The 23,463-nt window shown below is 48.3% G+C and overlaps 2 protein-coding genes across 2 annotated transcripts in view; one reads left to right on the top strand and one right to left on the bottom strand.

Moving 5' to 3' along the window:
- The first annotated feature begins 12,707 nt into the window (after positions 1-12,707).
- LOC134374932 (zinc finger protein 420-like) overlaps positions 12,708-23,463 on the top strand; it is a 51,612-nt gene continuing 40,856 nt past the window's right edge. Inside the window, exons 1-2 of the mRNA XM_063093090.1 lie at positions 12,708-12,786; positions 17,127-17,272. Coding sequence (XP_062949160.1) covers positions 17,258-17,272 — 15 coding nt within the window. The 5' untranslated portion in view covers positions 12,708-12,786; positions 17,127-17,257. The remainder of the gene's footprint in view (positions 12,787-17,126; positions 17,273-23,463) is intronic.
- On the bottom strand, positions 20,456-21,099 carry LOC134377118 (protein S100-A10). Its single transcript, XM_063095734.1, has one exon. It carries the CDS (start codon positions 20,998-21,000, stop codon positions 20,707-20,709), a length of 294 nt encoding a protein of 97 aa, XP_062951804.1. The 5' UTR covers positions 21,001-21,099; the 3' UTR covers positions 20,456-20,706.

Below are 23,463 nucleotides of genomic sequence, written 5' to 3'. Positions count from 1 at the left end.
TAAAGACAGCAGTAACTCGGAAGATTCAGGTCTCCACAGGGTTTGAAAACATTCCAGGGGCCTAGCTGAAGACAGTGCTTCTGGGCGTGGCTCTCTCTGCTCAGCTCTGTCTGGGTTGGGTGGTCTACACGTTTTCTCTATTTGGGATGCTGGAGGCAGCGCACTCTGCTGTCCTCTCTCCATCTCTCTTCCTCACACAGAGAGTTCACATATCACACAGCATGCAATCTTTAAAATTATATCATTCCTAGAAGGCCTGGCAGGATGACAGTGTAAAGAGCTCCATGAAATTATTCCACTTCAAAACTAGTAACAAGTACCAAAAAATAAAAATAAAAAATAGAAAACCAAAAACAACTACTTAAAGTCACTGAAGGCTGGCTGATTAGCCAACTTGGTTAGAGCGTGGTGCTGATAACATCAAGGTCTAGAGTTCAAGCCCTGTACCGTCCAGCTGGGAAAAAAGCAAAAACCAAACCAAAACAAAAATAATCACTGAAAGTGGCCACAAGGACATACAGCTGATGAAATTTTACTTACATCCAGGATCTCAATGCAGTTCAAATAGGATAAACTCAAAGAGATACACAGACACATTATAGTGAAGGTGCTGGAAGCTAATGACATGAAAGAAGTCATGAAAGCAGGAGAGAGAGAAAGAAAAGGAACCCTGTGAACTTAAAAAGTATCCTTTTTATGCCTTAAATTGAAACCCCACTTAGGCTACCAGTTGAGTCCTCAGCAGAAACAACAGAGGCCAGGAAGAAGTGGAATAAAATAATGTGTCTACAGAATAAAACTGTCAACAAAGAATTCTATAGTCAGCACAGGTATGTTCTAAAATGAAGGTTTAATAAAGACATACCCAGGTCAACAAGAAAGAGAATTTGTTGCAGGAAGATCTGCCGCATAAGAAATATAAAAAGAATTTCTTCTGATTGGATGCAAGTGATCCCAGACAGTAGTTAAAGTTCACATACACAAAAGACAGGAAACCAGTAAAGATGAATATGAAACTATAAGACTACTTATAAAACTCTAAAAGGGTGGTGGTGGTGGGGTGTCTGCAGACAGCGTGAGAATAGGAGGTGTATGGTGAGGTCACATTCGAGCTCTGCCATAAAGGAGCCTGTTACTAACCTATGTGACATGCAGTTTACCCACGAGCAAGATAAGTATATTGACAATACTAGTGGAATGTCCCCAAATTCCCAGGGAAATAACTGTGAAGTGTGTGCAGACTGAGTGTTACTCTGTAGCAGTTGTGTTGTGAGGTTTCTTGGTGTGTCTTCAGCTCATCGAGTTTCTGTCACCTTCTACACTGTGCAGCCTGCCTACCACTCCTGGATTGAGTTTACAGAAGTTTATTCACAACCTTGTTTCCAGAAACAGTGACCAGGAGGGAGATTGGGGTACTGGATGAGGGTCTGGTTTTCTTTGGAGTGAAGGAGGTGTGACAATGTTTGAAGGAGAGTGCCCTATGAAGGGAAATCCTGCCTGAAAGAACACCCCTCTGGCCTGGTCCTCTCAGTAGTGCTACAGAGTAGAGGCAAAAGTGTCCAAGGACAGTGACGGTCCTAGATTTTCACAGCCCAGGCAGTTATCAATCCTATCCTACTGCCCAGAGTGCACAAGAGTTGGTGGATTGAATAAGGTGTTCTCATTCAAGAGCTATCAGAGACTGGGTGGTATTGGAAGGTTTGGATCAATTTTCAGGAGGGAGGGTAGAGACTGACTGAGAATAGGGAAGGGCCTCAGAAAAGTTACTTATTGGAAGGGGCTTGAAGGTGTGGTCTGGGGTGCAGGAATAACCTGTCATAGCTGAGGGGATCTGTCTCCAGTGCTCTCTAAACACACTCCCATTCCTACAATCTTCCCTCTTTGTTTCCAGTGGCTGAGCTCTCTCAAACCCAGCCTATGATGCAATTTGACATCTACAGACATGCTGATGCTCCTGCTATCCTGATAGATTTTCCTGGTAGTTCAGGAATGGTTTGCCAAGTTATTTCTACATTGTACCAAATAATGCACTTCTAGATCTTTTTCAATGGAGTCTTCGTTGGCCCTTACTGAGGCATAAAGGACTATTAACAGGAAAGCTTTTTCTTTTTCTTTCTTTCTCCTCCTTTTTTGGTCTCTTCCAGGTAATGTGTAGAGAGTTTTGGACAGGAGAATCTAAGCTCAAGCCAAACCAGTTCCCTTCTTAATCCACCTTCTTTCCCATCCATGTTGTCAGAGGGCTCTAAGTTTTTCCAAGAGCAACAAAAAGATGAATAAATCTTTGGTAAGTCATTCATTTATTTATACCTCATTTTGATTTACACTGTGTTTTATGAGATTTATGGGGTCCATGATTTAAAATGAAAAAGTAGAAATAAGTAAAACTCCACTTGTAGGAAATGGACATAAGTCAGATAACACTGACATGTAGATACAGGCAGGATGACCTTAGAGTCAACCAAGTTGAGGGCACATTTGTCTCTGGTCTCTCAGATGTCATGACAAAAGGCCAGTTACATCTGTCACATGACTATAATGAAACCCCTTTGGGCAGCGACTTCGGTTTGATTAGGGCCCAGTCTCAATCCCTGGGAAAGGTGCCTCCTGCCTCTTTCCACTGTCCTCTGGATCTCCCTGCTCTGTCAATACCCTTTTTCCTTCAGTGCCTGGTTTGACATTGAATAACCTTCTCTGCCTATTTCTTGCTTCTAGCAAGTTGGAGTTTATTGAGAGGCCCTTATTTCTTTGGTTTCCCCTTCTCTCCAAGGCTGGTATATAGAAGTCCTATTGTTTACTAGGTACTATATGTGTCAGGTGATAAGGTCTTTAAAATGCTGAAAATATTTTTAATCTTTTGTCTTTTTTTTTACAAAACACTGGGTTTGATTCTTGTCACAAACTGGTTTTTTTTTTTTTTTCTTAGAAAATATTTTGTTTGATAAACTGGGGTTGGATGATAGTTTTAGTTCAAGCCCATTGAGTCCTGGCTTGTTTATATTTTCTCTAAATTCTGTTTAAAAATTGAACGTTCTTCTTTATTTCATTGTTCTCCTCTCATATTGCCTTAACAACAGGGAGAGGAGGCCAGGTAGCACTTTCCCCCTTCTTCCCAAAAATCTCCTTAGGCAGACCCCTGTGTTTTCCCTGTTATGGCAGGGAACAGCGTGGCCCACGGTCCTCCAGTATATAATGCACATGCCTTTTTCTGCATTTTCCAATGACATTTTTCTCACTGTCCCTCAGCTCTCATCAAGAGTCTTGATGCCCCTCCAGCTGGCATGATGGTCTCCTTGAAGCTCAGTTTCTGCTGTCTCACAGCCAGTGCCACATGTTGTAGCTTTATATTACCACAGCATCCCATTTCATTATTTATTCTGCCTAAAAATCCACCCCTCAAACTGGGCAGATTAAAACAATTTATTATTATTGCTCCTGGTTCTCTGGCTTAACACATCAGATATAGAGGGTGGTCAGATATCCAGGGTGTGGGGACTTCTTGCTGAACTGACTTAACAAGGTTCTTCTAAATCTGGATTTTACAAGGAAGTGTTCACATGGGCCCAGAAGTTTCAGGACGCTGACTGAAGTTTGGCTGGCAAAGAGTCTCTGTCATCCCCATGATAAGATGTGCGCCACATGCTTGAGGATGTGTCTGTTGGTCTTGTTCCTCTCCACTGGGGACCCACTGCCCACCAAAGCCCTTGGAAAATGCTTTGTCCTTCCTGGAGCACCTTCTGAGAAGAGCAGCCTGGGGGGGGGGGCTTGTGGAACTGAAGAACTAGGGTGAGGCAGAACATGGCACAGAACCAGGATCTGGCCTGGATCCAGGGACAAGATCACCCGTGTTGGAGCTATGAGTTCCTCATATGTGAGTGTGGCTAGAGAAATTGCCCTGGATGCAGGGAGGCCCTGTGAGAGAACTGGTTACCCCAAGGCCAGTGGAGAAATAGAGGGGAGCATGGGAAGCTTCTGAGGTCCCTCTCATCGTCCCTGGAGTCTGCTGGACTGCCCTTTGCCCCACTACATTGGACTGAAAGCCCCACTACATTGAGGACCCCCAAAGGCAATTGTTTGGTCTTCTGTTTCCTCACAGGGGCTCCTGAGCTAGCACTGACCACTAGGGGGTGGCAGTTCGCAATGGAGCAATTGGAGCCAAGAGGGTCATTCTGGACACCCACACCCCAACACCATGTACTCCTATTACTAGCCTCCATCCCCGTAACGTGAGCTGCTCAGAGGCAGGGAGTGGGCTCCGAGATCCTCTCATTGATTCGTTCAGCGGCTGTGCCCAAGCACTCGCCCTGAGCAGGGGCCATGTGAGGCCTGGGTGTGGCTCTCTTCGGGGTCCCTGCCCCCAAGAGCTCCGTGTTCACAGGGGAGATGGACAGAAGTTAGAAAATGAATGTACCTGGAGGACAGGAGTCACATCACAGTTCCTCACCACGGCCTTCACCTGACAGCTTCCCCTTAATGCCCAGCAGGGGTGTCCCCACCTGCACATCCCACCACAGTGAGGAAGGCACAGTCTCAGACCCCACCCTGCATGCCCACCCTGCCCTCATGGGATCCCAGCAACAGAGCAGGGAGGACCTGGTCTATGTTCCTGTCTAAACTCCTGAGTAGGGGTGTCTGAGAGTCTCTGGTGGCCACTGCAGGAAGCTGGCAGGGCTTAAGGGCGGCCCTGAGACCCCAACCCCAGATGAGACAGAGGTGGGAGTGGAATTGGGAGAGGCTGCAGCCCCTCATTCTGTGAGCGGGGCCAGAGCCATGAAAGCCTGGTTTTGTCATTTGCCTGCAGCAGCATGACCTGGGACGGGTGGCTTTTCTCTCAGCCTCCACAGAAGTGCCTGCCAAATGGACCAAGAGCATTTTCATGGCCCAAGTTGTGGCTGGAGCAGTGGCTGGGCAAGCCCTGGGTGGTGCCATCAGCCCCATCTTACTCACCAGCCCTGCATCACCCTGTTTCCTCCCAGGCTCTGTTCTGTGGAGATACAGGGTCTGCCTGATGTGGAGCTGAAGGTTGCCTGTGGACGTCCCCCTGCAGGGTTCTAAGTCCTCCCACCTGGCTGCTGGGCACTGTGTGCAGAGCCCAACACAGGAGATGGGCGAGGACCTGGTGATGGGGTGTCAACTCCCTTTCCCCTGTGGGGGGGGACAGCAGTTGCCAGAGTGTGACAGCCCAGGCCCTGAGATGGCAGATAGCCAGGGGACAGAGGCTGCCCTTCCAGGGCCTTCCTGATGAGGGTCCAGCACTCCCACTCCCACAGGAATCCAGGCCATCCCACCCAGCACCCAGCCCCAGCCTTGGCCAGGGCACTGCCACTTTTCCTGTACTTGTGGGACTCTCAGTGTCTTTGCACTTTCACCTGACATTAGGTCACAGGCATCTTTGCGTTTGCTGCTGTTTTTGTATTTCCACCTGCAGGGTACCAAGCAGCTGTGGACCTGACTCTCTTTCCACATCTCATCACACTCAGGGTTTTGACACAAAAAAGGCGGGGGCTTATCCACGTGTCTCTGTGACTTCCTGTGTCATAGAACACATCACCTAGACCCTTCCACATCAGGGGAGGGGACCTGACCCTACCAAATCCATCGTATTTCAGGAGTGAGGCTGGTTACCATGGTGATGGTTGGGTGGGATTCCTTTCCTGAAGGCCTTATTAGTATCTTGAAACCCTTCCCTGGAAGACTCCCAGGATGAGATGGTTGGGCTGAAGGCAACACATTTTTTTTTTCTTTTTCCTTTTTTTGGTGGCTGCCCAGGACAGGGATCCAAACCTTTGAACTTGGTGTTATCATCACTGCACTCTAGCCAAGCTAATCAGCCAGCTCAAATCTAACATTTGAAACTACTTTCTACACACTGTCTCTACAGGACCTGCTTCCCTGCACCCCACCTGGCCCTCGGGGATACCCTTCTCTTTAACGTTTGCCGATCTGGTGTCAGGCAGGTGAATGAAATCTCACTGTTGCTCTGCTTTGGAGTCACCCCACTAGGCAGCTGGGCCCCTTCAGTTGTTGACTGGCTAATGGCTGTGCTCGCCTGACTCTGCTGCTCAGATCCTTGGCCCTGTGGGGTTTTTCTCCCACCTGGAACCTCCAGGCATTTAGTTCCTTCTTCATTGCACCTGTGACTACCTTAGTCTGAGGTTGTCAATACAACCTTTAAAGGGAAGATAAGCATCTTTTGAGACCAAAAGGACTCTCATCAGGTGTGTCTGTAAACTGTGACAAAACTGGGCACAATAGAGGGTTTCCAGGCCCCTCCCCAGGACAGGAGCAGAGGGAAGACCACACAAGCCTGGTGTTGGAAGGTTCTGGGTGTGAACTTGCATGACCTTGAGCTGCCTCTTGACATCACAAAGCTGTGTCTCCATCTCTCCCATGGGGATGTTCTGTGAGGACTTCTTGGGACGACGCTCTTAGACAGTGAGGTGCTATCATCACTCAGCTAACAAATGACTGGAAAGTACAAGTATTTTAGATTATTCTTCCATCTTAAATTCTACTTTTGACACAGAGCACCTTTCTGCTGGGGCACTAATGTCCCAAATCTAGCCAGTTACTGATGGACTGGTCTGAGCTCCAGCCCCAGCCCCTGCTGGCCCACGATGCTGCCCTGACCCACCCCTGAGAGAAACCTGCTACATAAGCTTGGCGCAGGCAGACACGCAGAACCTGCAGGAACACTGGGTGTGGGCACCTGGGCAGCGACCGCTCCCACACCCCCACCTTCCTGTGCTCCTGCTGAGCCCTCACCTCCACCCAACGGGTGCTAGACCTAATTTTGGGTGAGCCCCACCTCCATAGCACAGAGGTGACCTGGCACCAACTAGCTTGAGATTGTCACTTCACCCAGATGTTTGCTCCTCTGAAAAGTGGGGTGTCAAAGGGATCAAACCCAGAGGGTCAGGGAGGGACCACATGAGACAAGCCATGTAAAGTGCCTGCCCAGTTTCTGGCCCTGTGGAAAGGGCCCCTGGAAGGGCTGCGGTTGCTCATGCTGATTATTTCCCTCTCTCCCATGAAGCAGCCCCCACCTCCGCCCTCATTTGCCCCTGGGTTTGGGCAATGCTGTTTTTGCATTTGTAAGAGGTTTGAGATTCCATGTAGTGTTCCCTTGGGGCTGACAAAGGGACTCAGGCCCACTCAGGTATTTGGGGAGGTGCTGGTTCATTCATTCAACAGACATACATGAAGTGCTGACTCTTCAGTCACTTTTCTAGGCACTTAGCATAATCCATAAAACAGAATAAATTCCTGTCCTCCTGGGCTTCTACTCTAGTGGGGAATCAGCCAGTCCCAGTAGGGGTCACTGCAGGTTGTGTCCAGAGCACAGATGTGCCACCCTCCTGCAGATATGGATGCAGCCTCCCCTGTTGTGACAGGGATGGCAGACCCCAGAACCAGCTGCAAATGTGAGTGGACTGTGGGCCAAAAGTGAGAGTACCTGACCCAACATACCTTGTCATTCCCACTGGAGGGCTGAGGTCTGGAGCTCCCCCTGCAGGAAAAAAGGAGTCCCAGAGCTGAGGATGGGGTCATGGGCTTCTGGGGAAAGAGCCAGACCCTGTGAGAACCCATCCCCACTTGTTCCTATATGTGAGGCCCAAGACAGGGGGGTGGTGATCCACCTGCTCTCACATCATCCATGCCCCTCAGTCCCCTTGCCCAGCTGCATATGGGGCTGTGGTAGCTGCAGCCACCAGTCCTGAGAATCACCTCAGTGGGTAGAAGAGAATCCACAGAATAGGAAGCACATTAGTGCTTCAGCTATAGGTGAAGATGCCTTGGGGAGGGAATGCTTTTTTTCTCCTTCAGGGAGTGACAAAGTACCTACTGTGTGCAGCCAGTGTACGAAATAGAGCAGGCACCACCCCACCCTGCCCAGGAGACAGACAGGAACATGGCAGGCTTCCCTGATGATAGGGAGAGGTGGCCACTGACAGAGCGCTCCCTCAACAGAGGTTTTCTGCCAGCCCCTGGCCGGTGGCCAGCCCTGCCAATGCCAGGACAGCCCCCAAGCTAGGGTGGGGGGCTGGCCTTGGATAGTCATGGCAGGCTCAGACCTTGTATGGGTGTCATGGGGGGCTGCAAGAAGGAGAGCCCAGGCCAGTGACTCTGCCATCCACCCACCTCCCCCAGCACCAACTCCTCTGTCTTGGGTTCCTGGCTGAACCAGGACCTGGAAAGTGTCTGTCTGTTCCCAGCTCCCCTGCCTCCAGGTGCAGGTCACTACACTAGTTCAACATGCCCAGCATGGACCTGCAGCACCGTGCCCACCTTCTCCTTTCCTCACTGCAGCCTCAGGGCCCACGGAGGCAGAGCCAAATGGGCAGGAGGGCTGGGGAGGGTGCATGTGAGCATGTGATGAGGGGACAGGGCTGGGCCACACAAAGGAGCCTCCAGAGTCAGGCAGATTGGACCCTGTGGACTCAGGTGTCCTGGCCGTGACATGAGAGAAGATTGGCAGGGTCTAAAGAACCAGGTCTCAACACCACCACCCAGCTCCTGGTCCCCGACAGGTGTGCACTGGTCAAATGGACCAAAATGCTCCCACCTGGGCACCCTCTCAGTGGATCCAGAGTCTCTGTCCTTGCTGGGCCTCACCAAAGAACAGGGATCTGGAAAATGGCCATGGGTGGCCAGGACCCCATCAGGTCCCCACAGAAGGAGCCATCCCTTGGGATATCGAGGCCATGAGGCTGAGCACAGGAATGTCCCAGGTCACAGGGGTGAGGACCAGCTTCACTTCTGGATGGTGCCTGGAGCAGCGAGTCTGCCTTCTGGCTGGTGTCTTCAGGGTGCCCCATCTTTCTGCAGTGATAAATGGATGCTGTGAAGGCCTCCTCTTCCCACAGGAGCTCCTTTGGCCTCAGCAAGAAAGCACTGGGGCCTTGCTGGGTAGTGCCTTTGGTTAGAACGTGGTGTAACAAGGTCAAGGGCTCAAAACCAGTACATGCCAGCCACCAAATAAATAAAAAGAAAGCGCTGGTGTCCTCTCTCTGGATGTTGCGGTGCTCAATCACAGTTACCAGCACCTCTGTGCTGATGTCCAAAGCAGCCTGTTGGGAGCCCACTCCAGTCCTTACCCAGGATGAGGAGCCTCCCATCAGTGATGACCATGGGGAAATGGTAAAATTCTTCAAATTGATCCCTGAGTACAAACCATGATGACCTGGGCCACAGAGGAGATGCCAGTGAGCCACCAGGTGTTCACTGCATGGCAGGTTTCTGATGGCCAAGGACAGAGCCCAGGCTGCAAAGTGCCCCAACCACGGGTTACTCCGTGTGGATGAAGCTTGGTAGACCAGTAAGAGATAGGTACCAAGTGACCAAACGGCAACCAGAAGTGTCTGAGTCACATAGCCTGGAAGTCCCCACCTCCAGAAAAGGCAACTTGGCCCTGGTGACCTGCCCTGGCCCCCAAACTGATACCTCCACACACCAAATTGGTGACCATCCACAGCTCAGTCCTTACAGGCCACACCCTCCCTGAGACTGCAATTTCCCTGCCCCCACCTGCCCCAGCACTGGTGAGCCTCTCCCTTGCCTCCACCTGTGTCCCAGGCAGCTGACCCACCTGGCCGTGGTAGTGCCAGCTGGGCATGGAGCACCTCCCCTCGTCAACCTCCTGCTGCATGGCATGGAGCTCTTGCTGCAAGAAGTACCACATGTTGGCCAGGTTACAGCCATTGACTCAGTTATGGTTGATGATGGTGTCACCTGGAAGGGACAGGATGCAGGCTGGCCCAGGAGTCCACAGTGGGCACTGCCTCCTGCCCAATGTGCAAGCACCAACCAGGGCCTCATGTGCCAAGCCCAGTGCCCTCGGTGAGTGACATGGGACACGATATGGAACCCCTGCCCTCTCCCACCTCCTGACTGCGCCAGCTCAGCAGGGAAGAGGGTGCGAGGCTAGGGTCCTCACAGTCCACAGCTGACTCAGAGCATGTGGGCCCAGGAGAGAAACATGGCAGGGAGTGACACAGAGGGACTGGGCCTCAGCAATGCTGCAGGAAGTGTCTTCCCAGGCCTGCATCTCCCAGAGTGATGGTCAAGAGAGGAGCACTGCCCTCCTTCTGTAGGAGACAGGGATTGTGGACAATCAGGGGCCTGGGTGGCCTCAGGTGTGTCACAGGTGGAGTGTACCCACCTCACCAGGTTGTGGACTGAGCGGTACCACCCACTGGGCACCAAGACCATCTCTCAAGCCTCAGGAGTGACCTTCAAGGGACTGACCTCCAGTGGTGGGCTGCCATGAAGGCATAGTAGGTGCAGGCCGGTGTCAAGGAGAATGGGGGAGGCCATGTCATAGGGCAGGCAACCAGGACTATCTGCCTCTTCCTCCTGTGGATGTTGATGAACCAGCTGAAGAAGTGAAAGATGTCGGTGTGGAATGGCCACCAGTGGAAAGAGCTCCTGGTTCCTGCCTGGCAGGGGCCAGTGTGGGCGCTGCTGCTTCTGAGTGGGCCGATCAAGCTCAGTACCCCACAGTCCTGAGTGAAGGAGGCCCTTACTCACATAGGACAAGCCCCTAGCTCCAACAGTGCTGCCCAACAGCCTCTTTATCTGATGACCTGTGCATGACAGCCTGGGGAGCAGCCACACCTCCCACCCCTCCCAATTACCAGGCACCTGTGGGCCCCATGCAGACTGAGCAGTAGTCCTCCATGTCCAGGGCGTCCCAGAACACGTCCTCTGCTGAGAAGTCCCTGTGGAGTGACACAAGGCTATGGCAGGAGCGGCGGGAGCCACCTCCCTGCACCCCACCCTCACTGATGCCCCAGGTGAGATATCCAGCTTTGGAATGATGAGAATGTGGCCACTTTAAACCCCCAGTCCTTGTGGAGATAAACGATGATGCAGCCCTTCAAGGGATGCAAGCTGAGCCCCACCCAAATTGCTGATCACAGAATCGCAAGCAAACAAGACGACTTTGGGGTAGCTTGTGACAGCACAGATGAACCTTATGGGTGGTGGCACCCCTCACACTATCCCAGGGTTTGCTTCTGGTTGAGCTGGGGCCCTCAATACATTGTCGGCATCATCTTGGCTTCAAACTGTGGGCCTCTTTTCGGGCTGCAGACCCAGCCATGAGGGCCGCCCCTTACCCTCTCACCCCTCGTTCTCCGCAGCTCCATTTCTACAACCCCACTAATGGGCCCCCAAACACGGGAGCCTATTAAACCAGCCCCAGGGATGGCACAGCTCTGTCTTCCCTGGAAAAGCTTCTGGATTCAACCGCATATAACTGCTGGTCAGAGACAACGACAGGGGAGAGCCCCAGGGGCAACAAACCACTTTTTCCCCCACACACCGCGCCAACCCCTCTGCCTGGCAAGCCTTGTACACCCGGCAAACTTTTATTAGCCCATCGAAATTCTGCTCAGGTATAACCTGCCCTCTAGCCTCCACTGACTGCCTGACCCCAGGCTCCTCTGTCCTTATTTTATAAGATTGCCTGATAAAATACTGGACACCAGTCAAAATTCAAGTTTCAAATAAAGAAGGAACAATTTTCTAATATAAGTATGTCCCAAGCAATATTTGGAATATACTTATACCAAAAAAGCTGTTGTTACTAAAACCCAAATCCACAGTGCACGTCAGTGTTCGAGTCTCTGAGCATCTCTGCTAGTGGGACAGGAGGTCCCTGAGGGCCAGGACCAGTGTCTGGTCATTCCTGACCCACCATCTACCAGAGCCAGTGATCTGTGCCAAACAAGCGGCAGTGTGAGGAAGATGAGTCGTGGTGCTGGTGCTAGGTGCTTCTCATGCCCCTGGACTGCTCGCGGGAACCTCAGGGGCCTGAATTCCTTCTCCTACATTTTAGCTTTACTTTCCACACAGGTGAGAAAGGGACTGCACTGTTCACTCGTCCCCTCAGCACCCGCGCTGTGCCAACTGGTGGGTCTGACCGCGATGTTTCTGCTGTGAAAAGCTCACCCCTGGTGGGGAAACAGACAGAACACCGGAGAATCACCATGGGGAGGGGACACCGGACAGGAGGGGGCGGGTGTGCCTTCCAGGTGGGTATCATTGAGCTGGGTCTCTGGGGCAGGTGAATCTCCCGGGATCATGGGGTAGGTGAGGACAGACCGGGAGGGCTCTGGATGCCACGTTGAACACCTGAGATCTTAAACGTGAGGCGGGACACAGCCGTGCTCGGACGCTCATCTGGACGGCTGTAGAGACCTGGCAGGGGAGCAGGTGCTCCCGACCCCGCAGTCTGCAGCGGTCCCGGCACGGGAGGGTCAGGCGCGGCCTCTGCTGCGTCCTCCCCGCCGAGCTCCCGCAAACCTCCTGCAGACGGTCTCCAGGGGCCACTCCCACCCGACCCGCTCCGCAGCCCCTCTGCAGCCGCCCGGCCGGCGGCCTCATCTGCTTCCCGAGCAGCCCTGGGGGAGGCGCCGGAGCACACGGGGCGCGCGGGAACAGGTGGCCTTGGAAGAAGGCAGCGTGCGAGGCTGCGGCTCCTCCGTGAACGCCGCCCCGCCAACGCCGGGACGCCCAGGCCGCGTCCTCTCTTCAAGCCTGAGCGGAAACGGCCGCGCACAGGCCCGGAACCAGGACCCGGAGGGCGCCGCGTCCCCGCCGGACCCTATTGTTAGCGCGCAGGCCCTGCACGCATGCGCGCTCAGTGCGCACCGCCCCTCTTCCTCCCTCCCCTCGGCGCCCGAGCGCTGGACTTGCCTGTGACCCCTCCGGGTGGCGTCTGGCGTCTGCGCTTCTTTCCCCGCGTCCGTGTCTAGCCGTCCCGTAGCCTCTCCGGCGCCTCAGGTGAGCAGCCGCTGTCGCCTGTGCCCAGCCCTTCCCGCTGTGCCTTGGCACCGTTCGCCCGCCGAGGCCGAGGCGGGGATAAGCCGTACCCTCTCCAGACCCCGAGGGCTGGGGACGTGGGTGGGACGAGGGTGGGACGAGGGTGGGCTGAGGAAGGGGCAGGAGAACCAGAGCGGGATCCTTAGGGGACGGTGGGGTCTCTAAGGGCGGCTGGGAGCGGTGGGGTGTGGAGGGTATGGTGGGGGTGCCTAGAACTGTTGGTGGGAGGCATGTGGGGTTGATGAGTCCTAGAGGGGCTGGGGGCAGGCCTAGGGGAATGGCGGGGCTTGTGTGATAGAACAAAGCTTGGGTCCACTCACTCCACGAGCAGCAAAGTCCAAAACACTGACCCTGAGTTCCAGCCAGAGAAATTAAGCTTTACTTACAAGACCGAGTAATGGCCATCGGGTGGGGGATGCTCAGAGAAGCCCTGATCTCACTGAGGGCTGGCATGCAGGGGGTTAAAAGAAAAAGGTCGGGAGTTGGGAAGGGCCTGTGTGGGCAGCTGGTGGACAGTTCTGATGGACTGAGTCTCGAGGACAAAGAAGCAGGGGCGTGGAACAAAGAAGCAACTTTTGGTTCTTACCCTCACTCTTCACGCTCTACTTCTTCTGACCGTTTACCTCTGATCAGCACACTCCAAGGGCCGGGAAAATTCTGGGCTTTATCCTTGTATGGCAGGAGCCCCAAATCCGACAGGGCACTCGCGTAGTGTTTCCATGTTCCAAAGAACTCACCCAGGCCAATAGTAGAGACATCGGTTTAGTAGACTTAGGGGAGGTCGCCGGCCAGCTGGAAATCCGCGCTGCCACTGGGTGCACACAACAGTTATATAGTGAACAGATCAAACTTGAGGTGTAGATTATTTGCAAGCTTACGTGCCCCTCATCCAGCTCACATAACCCAAAGCAGGAGGAGATCTGGCTGAGCAGATTTGTTTCCTCCCTACTCTCTTGATGCCAGAGTACTTTAACAACAGCATGCTAATTTACTTAGGGTCCCTGCTTCCTCTGGTTTTCCATTTCTCTTAAATTGGACGTTTGTCTTAAAGGAGATGTTCTTTTCCTTGGATAACTACCTTGGCCAGGGGTAGTTTCCCAGGGGGAGGGCACTCGTGTTCAGGGGAAGGGATAATAGGTCTATGTCTACCATTTACACTACAGTCTTGTAAAGACTTCTCACAGATGCATATTGAGACAGTGTCTCTTATCCTGACAACTTAGTGACTGTTTTATGGTTATTTTCCCACTTAAGTAACATCCCGTTCTGCTCGGCTTTCTCCCTTTACTCTCTTCCTCAATTGCTGATTTAAAATCCTAACACGCTATTTGGATGGTCCTGTTCCCAGAGCCTAAATCAGTATCAGCTTGAGGGATCAAGGCCATGGCTCACTTTTATAAAACTGGGGGGGCGGTGGGTGGAGGGGCGGTTATTTGAAAGGTGTACCCACTCAGTTTCACTCAGTGGTGATAATGGAATTCCTGGAGGGCTGGTGGGGCCTAGAGGAGATGGTGGAGGGATTTGGGGGATGGTAAGGCCTAGAGGGGATAGTAAGAGAACTAGGAGGATAGTGGAGTTTTGAGGAGATGGTGCAGGCTTAGGGGAATGGTAGGGTTCAGACTAGATGGTGGGTGCATAAGTGTATGGCGAGGGTCATGGGGGATGGTGCGGGGCAAAGGGGGTTGGTGGGTCCTAGAGGAGATGGTGGGGGGCATAAGGTGATGGTGTTACTGAAGACAAATTTGTCTGCCTGCTGCTCAAACAGGAAAAAAACAACTCAAAAGTGAAATTGTTGGTGGGATAGGAAGGCAGTTTTATTTAGCCAAAGGAAATGATAGGCTATCCCATCTCAAAGACATAGATTTACTGAGGGGTTTTTACAGGTGGGGTTGAGGAAATGGAATGTGGGAAATAAAAAGCAAGAGAGAAAGGGACATGAGCTTTCAGGGCTTTGTGCAAGGAACCAGGTACAAAGCTTCACCATTCTTCATCAAGTTTCTGTTCTTATCCTTGCTGTTATCTCAGGGCCCTGCAGGACTTTGATGTGCTATGGAGTGGAATCAACTTCTTTGCAAAGTTTCCTACAGCTTTGCAGATCTCTGGCTGACTTGGCTGCTGCCCAGGGTCAGCTTCCACACATTTGACCTTGATCGCTTCTCAAAACATTGCAAGTCTCAAACAAGCACTGTTCGTTTTGCAAAGTACTGATTAGCTTTTCAACTGCCTTGTTTTTCTATTCAGCAAGATAAGAAGGTCAGGGGATGGGAAGAAAGAGAGGAGAAAAAAACTCCCTTTTAAAATCCCTCTGCCACCCCTGCAGTCCAGGTGGTATTAGGCCCAACATGGCTTCAGTCCCACTCCAACAGTGATGGGGGGCATAAGGGGATGGTGGGGGGCATAGAGGGATGGTGGCACCTACAGTGGATGTTGGGGGGCATAGTGGCATGGTGGGTGGCCAAGGGGATGGTGAGACCTAGAAGGGATTGTGGGAGGCATATGGGGATGGTGGGCAGCCTCGGGGTGGATGAGGTCACGTGATTTGCAGATGTCAAACATCAGGACATTTTGACTAGTGTTATCTGTTTGCCACAATCAAGTCAAAACTTATGTTTGTTTCTAAAATAAATGTGAGGAACAATTGCAGCCAACTTAGAACAAATGTTGTTTTAGAAAACTTGGCCTTGAACATGCCTATTTTTTTCTCCCAACATCATGTGGAGATTCTGTGAGCTCATGGGGATAATAATACAAGTTTTTTTCCCACCTAATGTCAGTAATATGTTCTTATGAATCATAAATTTTATAGCAAATTAATAGGAGCCTATTTCTGTTCCTTAAAATGGAAAAATTAGGGCTGGCTGGTTAGCTCACTTGGTTAGAGCATGGTGTTGATAACACCAGGGTCAAGGGTTAGGATCCCCATACCTGCTAGCTACCAAAAGAGAAAGCGAAAGTAAATGAAATGAGAAAATTAGACTGAATCACACTTTTACTCATAAATAGTTTCTAAAAGTATGAATAAAACACTACCATGCCTACGTATATGTAACAGATTCATAACAAAAACGTATAAAACATAGTCTTAGGATCTTAAGACAAATTTCTTTGTATAATTCACATGGACTCTGTCAGCGACCTTGCGGAAGTCCTTCTCATTGGCATTTATTTTCCTTCTGGAAACTTCTACGTATGATTTGAAGTTCTGTTCGTTGTGATTGGCACGTAGTTAATTATTTTTCAGTATGTTAAAAACATAATGAATTCTGGGGGATTAGAGGTATCAACAAAAATTTGAGGAATCAGCAAAAACTTCCTGGTTTAAGAAACAACCATAATATTTGTTCATGATTCTATGAGTCAGCTTTTCAGGCTGGTCTCAGCTGACCAGTACCTATGCTGGTGTCACCTGGGAGCACAGGTGAGGCTGTAGTCTTCTGGTGCCTTGACTGAATCTGGTTTCTTGAAGAGGACTTCACTCACATGTCTGGTGGGTTGTGCTGGCTCTTGGCTAGGTCCTGTGTATCCAATGGCAAGGCCCAGGCTTCTTCACAACATGACAGTCTTCCAGGAAGGCAAACTCTGTTGGGCCTATACTCTTAAAATCTATGTTTGTATACCATTTACTGATTTCCCGTTGGCCAAAGCAAGTGAAATGCAAAGCCCAGGGTCATTTTGAGAGGGAAGTATGTGAAGGCATGGATACAGGGAAGCGTGTCATTGGGAACCATTACTGGCAAAGTGTACTACAATCAACAGACATTATATACATTTTCCCCTATACATTGTCAGCAAAAGTGTTAGGTTGCAAGATGCATACTTTCCATGAGGTTTAGGTCTAAAAGTGAAGAGATGTTCTAGGGAAAATATTACTGTGGAGTCCTTTGTGGTGTGCCCGTACTAGTAGGAAAATATGACGACACCAAGGTCAAGGGCTCAGATTCCCGAATCAGCCAGCAACCAAAAAAAAAGAAAAAAAACAGGAAAATAGGAAAATAGTTAACACCACCTAAGCATTTCTCTAAATCTGATTTTAGTGAGGGTATAATCTTTCATTTTTTTAATTGTGATTTACTGAAACAACCATCCTTAAAATTTTAAATTATTTCTTCACAGTGACATTGTTACTGGATCACTAGCAAATAAATGGTGTTATCAACCAAAGGATAAATCATGGGTTTAATCTCTACCAATGAATAGAATTGTGAGTGCTCCTTCAACAACATCTTTCCTGCCCATTCTCTTATAAAGGACTACTGTCCCACAGGGAGGCTTGTTTTTTGTTGTTGTTTTGTTTTTTCCAGCTATTGTGTAGAGAGCTTTGCCCAGAAGAATCTAGGAGCAAGCCTCACCATTTCTCTCAAGACTGCCTCCATCTACCTTCTCTTCCAGCTATAATTCCAGAGTCCTGCTTGTGTTTCTAAGAGTAAAGAAAATGAATACCTCTCTGGTAAGTTGTTTATTTATTCCTCAGCTTATTTATTACATTGTATTTTGGAGCTTTATAAGGGTTCATTAATTAAAGTGGAGAAATAAAAATAAACAAAATTCAGCATCGGAGAAATATACATAAACGAGATAAAGTTGGCATGTTGATATAAGCACATTACAAGACCTTAGAGCCATCTAAGTTGAGTGCAAGTTGGTCTCTGGTCTTTCCATCACTACAGCAAAAAGACACACTGTTACATGATTCGAAGTGACCCTAAGAGGAGAATGTGCTGCATTCTCATGGGATATGAAGTCTGAAGCAGTCTTTTCTGGTGACATGCATGGTGTAGTGGACAGCGTTTCACTACCGACCTGGAAATACACTCAGCATTCTGCAGTGGTAATGGTTACCTAGGATTAAATCACACATCAGTTTCTCTGGAGTTACTAAAATAGTGTGGTTCCAGACAGACTGAAAGTCCCCACTTAATGCATGGATACAGCCTGGGATGTGTGGAGGACAGAATCTACTGCAGGTTCTTACATAACTCTCCACACCTTTCAGCTGGTCTGCATATGTGGGTTGTAGCACAATCTAAAGTTACACTTTCTGATGAACATTTTCATTGCTGATTTGCACTTTACCCCCCTCAATATAGTCTTAATTCAGTTCTTCATAAGTTCACTAATATCTTAAATTATCTCCCAGTCCAAAGGCTTTTTATTTGCTTTACCTCACTTGAATCTTCTGCCGCATTTGGAACTCCTGTCCATGATCTTCCTCTGGAAATTCTTCTTTGTTAGTTTCTTACGTGACCTTGCTGATGGTTTCTTCTCTTTATCCACTGAATTCCATTTTCTTTTTATCCTTAACACAGCTCATCCACGTGTCCCGTCCTGTTCCCCATTCCTCCCACTCCGCAGCTCAGCTGTCTGTGGTTTGACACTCCTGACTGTATGTCTCTAGCTTGGAGCTCTTTCCCAGCCTTGAGATAATAGTTGAATTATTCTTTGTATCTTCCAAAAGCCACCTCAAGCTCAACAAATCCAAAATGAAAACCACATTCTCTATTCTTCCACTATAATGAGAGTTCTTCAAACATTCAGGGAAAGATTTGTATTGTCTTTTAGTTCTATTTTTCCACAAACTTTTTGAGGTCTGCTCATATACGGTATTACTACTACACAGCGGCCTAGACCAAACAACCCAAAGGGGATCTTTCCTGGACTCCTCCTTCTCTCTCAGTTCTAGTCTCCTCTGGTGTCATGTCCTGGTGATTTTGTTTCTCTGTTTTTAAATTTTTATTCTAATGCCTACGTACATTGCTTATAAAGGGGGAGGAACTGTTGATGCTCACAAACAAATACAGTAACTTTCTTTTTACATTGGAAATGTCACTCAGCAAACACTGAAGAGCATGTCTGCTCAGTGATGAGGTTTGATCCCTCCTGATCTGTGTGTGCTAGCAGCCAGCAGCTGTGGTGACAGTCACAGGAGTCAGTGGGAGAAACGTGCAGGAGTTAGTGGGATACATTTGAACAAGAGTCAAGAGAAAGATACAGAACAAAAACAGGGAACACAGGTTTTAATCATTTGTACCTTTTACTGATATTTATTTCAGTGATTTTGTCAATAGTTTATACTAATAGGAAATGGTATGTTTCTAGCTCAGAAATGGCTTATCATGTTTTCAAACACTTTTAAAGATTGTATTTAATTCTATCAGATAATCACTTAAAATTAGGGAAATATAGATTTTAGCATTAATCATACTTATTATGTAATAAAACAGGTTAATGGTTAAAAACAAACTTTTAAAAATATGATAAAACATACATAACATACAATTTGACACTGTAATCATTTTTAAGGTTATCGTTTAGTGACATAAAGTATATTCTCACTAATTTGCAACCCTCACCACCATCCATCTACAGAATTTTTTATCATCTGCAAAGCAAACTCTACTCATGAAACACTGAATCCCTGTTCCCCTCTGATCCTGGACCTGGCAAGCATGATTCTGCTTTCTGTCTCTAAATTTGTCTATTCTAGGAACCTCATATAAGTGGAATCATACCATAGTTGTCTCCTTGTGACTGGCTTATTTCGTTTAGTATAATGTCTCCATAGATGGTCCATCTATGTTATAGCATTTGCCAATATATATTTTTTTAATTTTTAAAGCTCAGTGATATTTCATCATATGTATAGATCACATTTGTTTATCTAATTCACCCTTCTGTGGATGCTTGGGTTACTTCCTCATTTGGGCCACAATGAATAATCCTGTTGTGGACATCCAGGTGCTAAGGTCTGTTTTAATCCCTGCTTTCACTTCTTTTGGGTTCATACCTAGAGGTGGAATCGATGGATCATATGATAATTCTATGCTTATTAGACTTTTCAAGAATTTCTGTAACATCTTCCACACTTTATATTCCCCCCCCAGCAATGCGTTAGGGTTGCAGTTTCTCCACATCCTTGCCAACACCTGCTGTTTTTTTTCTTTATAATGGTGTGATGTGACATTTTATTGTGTTTTTGATATGCATTTCTTTAATAACTAGTGAAGTTGAGCCTTTTCATGTGTTTATCAGCAATTTGTATACACACACACACACACACAGGCATACATTCTGGATGTTTATCTCTCATGAGATACATGGTTTGCAAATATTTTCCCCAATTTGGTGGGTTATCTTTTCACCCTGTTGATAGTGTTATTTAAATTGGGAAAGATTTGAATTTTATACAGTTCATCTTATTTTTATTGTTATTCTTGTTTATGACTTTGGTGTCATATTAAATACTCTTGCCAACCCCAATGTTATACAGTTTCCCACTTGTTTTTTCTTAACTGAACATGTTAAGTTCTCCCTTATAGTTTTGTATAATAACATAAAATATGAGATGATTGTTATTCATTTATTTAGAAACTAATGTTCAATCTAAATTTCAACATTCCATGTTTCCAATTAATGTTCTATCTTGGATTGTAATGAGTTTATTAGTGTTCCAAATATGCCAGATTCTATTGGTTAAGAAAGTTGCTAAGACCAGCCTGCATTTGAGGGAATTAGTCTTCACCTCACAAGTGAGAGTGGGAAAGAATTTGTGGCTGCCTTTAATGTATCACAAGTGTCATTGTTACAATACTTTTGGATCAACATTTATTCTCTCTCTCTCTTTTTTTTTTTTTTTGGAACTAAAAAAGGACTTTATTTATTGAGAGCAGGAGGATGCAAACAATATAAAAATCAAAAGCTTATCTGGCATTTAGCTAACTTTTCTTTCTCTGCTTGTCAAATGGGAGCTGGATTTTATCTGTACATTTTCTAAGGATCCTGATCTACCCATGAAATCCTTATGCAGGGGAAGGTGTGGGCAGATTCCTTAAGCGACCCTTTCAAAGAACTCCTGTCAGGGCGGGAGTCACTGCTTGATTCTGCCTACTTCTTTCCCTTCTGCTTCATGTGTACTACAAAATAGTCGTTGCACGCAATGGTGAGGCCTGCAATTAGTGAAAAGAAGCTCTGGAAGCCCACTTTGCCATCTCGGCACTGGTCCAGGTCCTTCATTATTTTGTCCACTGCCAGAGGGTCTTTTTGATTTTCTAAAAATCCAGGGAACTCCTTTTCCATGAGTACTCTCAGATCCTCCTTTGTTAAGTAGCCTTTATCCCCGGCAAATTTATGAAACGTAAACATCATGGTTTCCATGGCATGTTCCATTTGAGAGGGCATTTTGGTGAAGTCTTGGCCGGAGGCGCGGCGCGGACGCTGGGCGAGCTGGACGCGGGGCGGTGAGGAGAGCTCTGCAGCCCGTGCGCCTTAGTACGTGGGGCGGCTGTGGAGAGCTCTCTCTTTTTTTTTTTTTACATTTTTTCTATACTCACAGATTATTTACAAAAGTATTCTTAGTTTTTTAAAAAATATATTTAAGGCTGTGTATTAGTTTGTTTTGTGTTACTATGAGAATACCTGAAACTGGGTGATTTCTAAAGAAGAGAGGATTATTTGGCTTATGATTCTGAGACAGCTGTATCTGGCATGGGCCTCAGGCTGCTTCTACTCATGGTGGAGAAGTGGCAGGCAGCTGGCAGGTACAAGAAGATCACATGGCAAGAGAGGAAGCAAGAGAGAGAGAGAGGAGGTGCCAGGGTCCTATAAACAACAAGTTCTCACAGGAGCTAATAGAGTGAGAACTCACTCATTACTCCCCCCTCACCCAGGGAGAACATTAATCCATTCATAAGGGATCTGCCCCCAAGACTCAATCAGTTTCCATCACTGCTACATTGGTGATCAAATTTCCACATGAGTTTTGGAGGAGACAACACATTCAAACTCCATCATTCCACCCCAGGCCCCCCCAAAACTCATGCTCCTCTCACGTACAAAATACAGTCATTCCGTCCCAACAGTCCCAAAAGTCTTAGCTTGTTCCAGCACCAACTTAAAAGTCCAAAGTCTCCTCTGAGACCAAGAGCAAAAGGCCTTCCAGCTTTGAACCTGTAAAAGTCAAAACCAAATTTATCTACTGCCAAGATACAGTGGTGGAACAGGCATTGGGTACACATTCCCATTCCAAAAGGGAGGAGTAGGCCAGAAGAAAGGAAAAACAGACCCCAAACAAATCTAAAACTGAGCAGGGCAGACATTACGTCTTAAAGCTCCAAAATAAAGTTCTTTGACTCCAAGTCCTGCATCCTGGGCACAATTGTGCATCTGGGCCCCCAAAGCATCAGGCAGCCTTGTTCCCACAGCTCTGCCAGGCACAACACAGTGGGCCACCCTGGTGCCTGTGGCTTTTCCAGGCCTGCATTGCACATTACCAGTGGCCCTGGAGTTCTGGGGTCCTGGCAGCAGCCCTGCTTCATTGACTATACTAGACATTTCTCTGGTGGGGGCTGTCTGTGGGGGCTCTGACCCCACTTTCCTGCTCAGCATTGCTGTAGTAGATGACCTCTGCAGTGGTTCTGCCCCTGAAGCAGGTCTCTGCATGGGCCCCCAGGCTTTTCCACACATCCTCTGGAATCTGGGTGGAGGCTGCTATGACTCCACTGCTCTCATGTCCTGCTGGCCTGCAGACTTAAGACGATGTGGACGTCACCAAGGTTTTGGGCCTCTACTCTCCAGGGCTGCTGCATGAGCCACACTTGGGGCCACTCCACTGGAGCAGATGGGATGCAGGGAGCAGGATCCTAAGGGCAGCTGCATCCCAGGTCTGTCCTCCAGGATAACTCAGTCCTTCTAGGCCTGAGGGTCTATGATGGGTTGGGCATCCTTCCAGACTTCTGAAATGCCTGCAGGGCTTTCCTCTCATTTTCTCTGCTATTAGCATCTGGCTGCCTCACTGCCAAGATAATGTCTTTAGCAACCAGTTTATCTGCTTCACCCTTGCATTCTTCTCCAGCTTTCTACTTCTTTACCACGTGGCCAGGCTGCAAATGTTCCAAATCTTTACACTTTGCTTCCCTTTTAAATTCTGGATTCACATGATTTTGTTGCCATAACTAAGAGTAGGCTCTTAAAAGCAACCATGCAGCTTCCTTAATGCTTTGCTGCTTAGAAATTTCTTTGGCCAAATGAGCTGGTTCACAACTCTTAATTCCAACTTCCATGAAGTCCAAGGGCATGGACACAATGCAGCCAGGTTCCTTGCTTTGGTGTATCAAGGGTTATCTTTTTTCTAATTCCCAATAAGTTCCTCATTTCTGTGTGAGACCTCATCATCCACATGGCCTTTACTGTCCACATTTCTATCAGCATTCTCACCACCACATAAGTTTCTAAAACATTCCAAACTTTCCCTCATCTTTTTCTCTTCTAAGGCCTCCAAACTCCTCCAACCTTTGCCCATTACCCAGTACCAAAGTGCATCCACATTTTCAAGTATCTATATAGCAACACCCCACTCCTCGGTACCAATTTTCTGTTTTAGTCCATTTTGTGTTGCTATAACAGAAATACCTGAGACTGGGTAATTTATAAAGGAAAAAGGTTTATTTGGCTAATGATTCTGGGACAGCTGCATCTGGCATGGGCCTCAGTCTGCTTCTACACATGGCAGAAAAGTGGCAGGCAGCTGGCAAGTACAAGAAGATCACATGGCAAGAGTGGAAGCAAGAGAGAGAGAGGAGGTGCCAGGGTCCTATAAGTAACAAGCTCTCATGGGAATAGAGCAAGAACTCACTCATTACTCCC

Source organism: Cynocephalus volans, chromosome 4 (genome assembly GCF_027409185.1).
Source record: "Cynocephalus volans isolate mCynVol1 chromosome 4, mCynVol1.pri, whole genome shotgun sequence".
Lineage (NCBI taxonomy): Eukaryota > Metazoa > Chordata > Mammalia > Dermoptera > Cynocephalidae > Cynocephalus > Cynocephalus volans.
This window is presented reverse-complemented; position numbering and strand designations above follow the sequence as displayed.

What these genes read in the sequence shown, in the direction of transcription:
- LOC134377118 (XM_063095734.1), bottom strand. Translation starts at nt 21,000, where the DNA reads ATGCCCTCTCAAATGGAACATGCCATGGAAACCATGATGTTTACGTTT.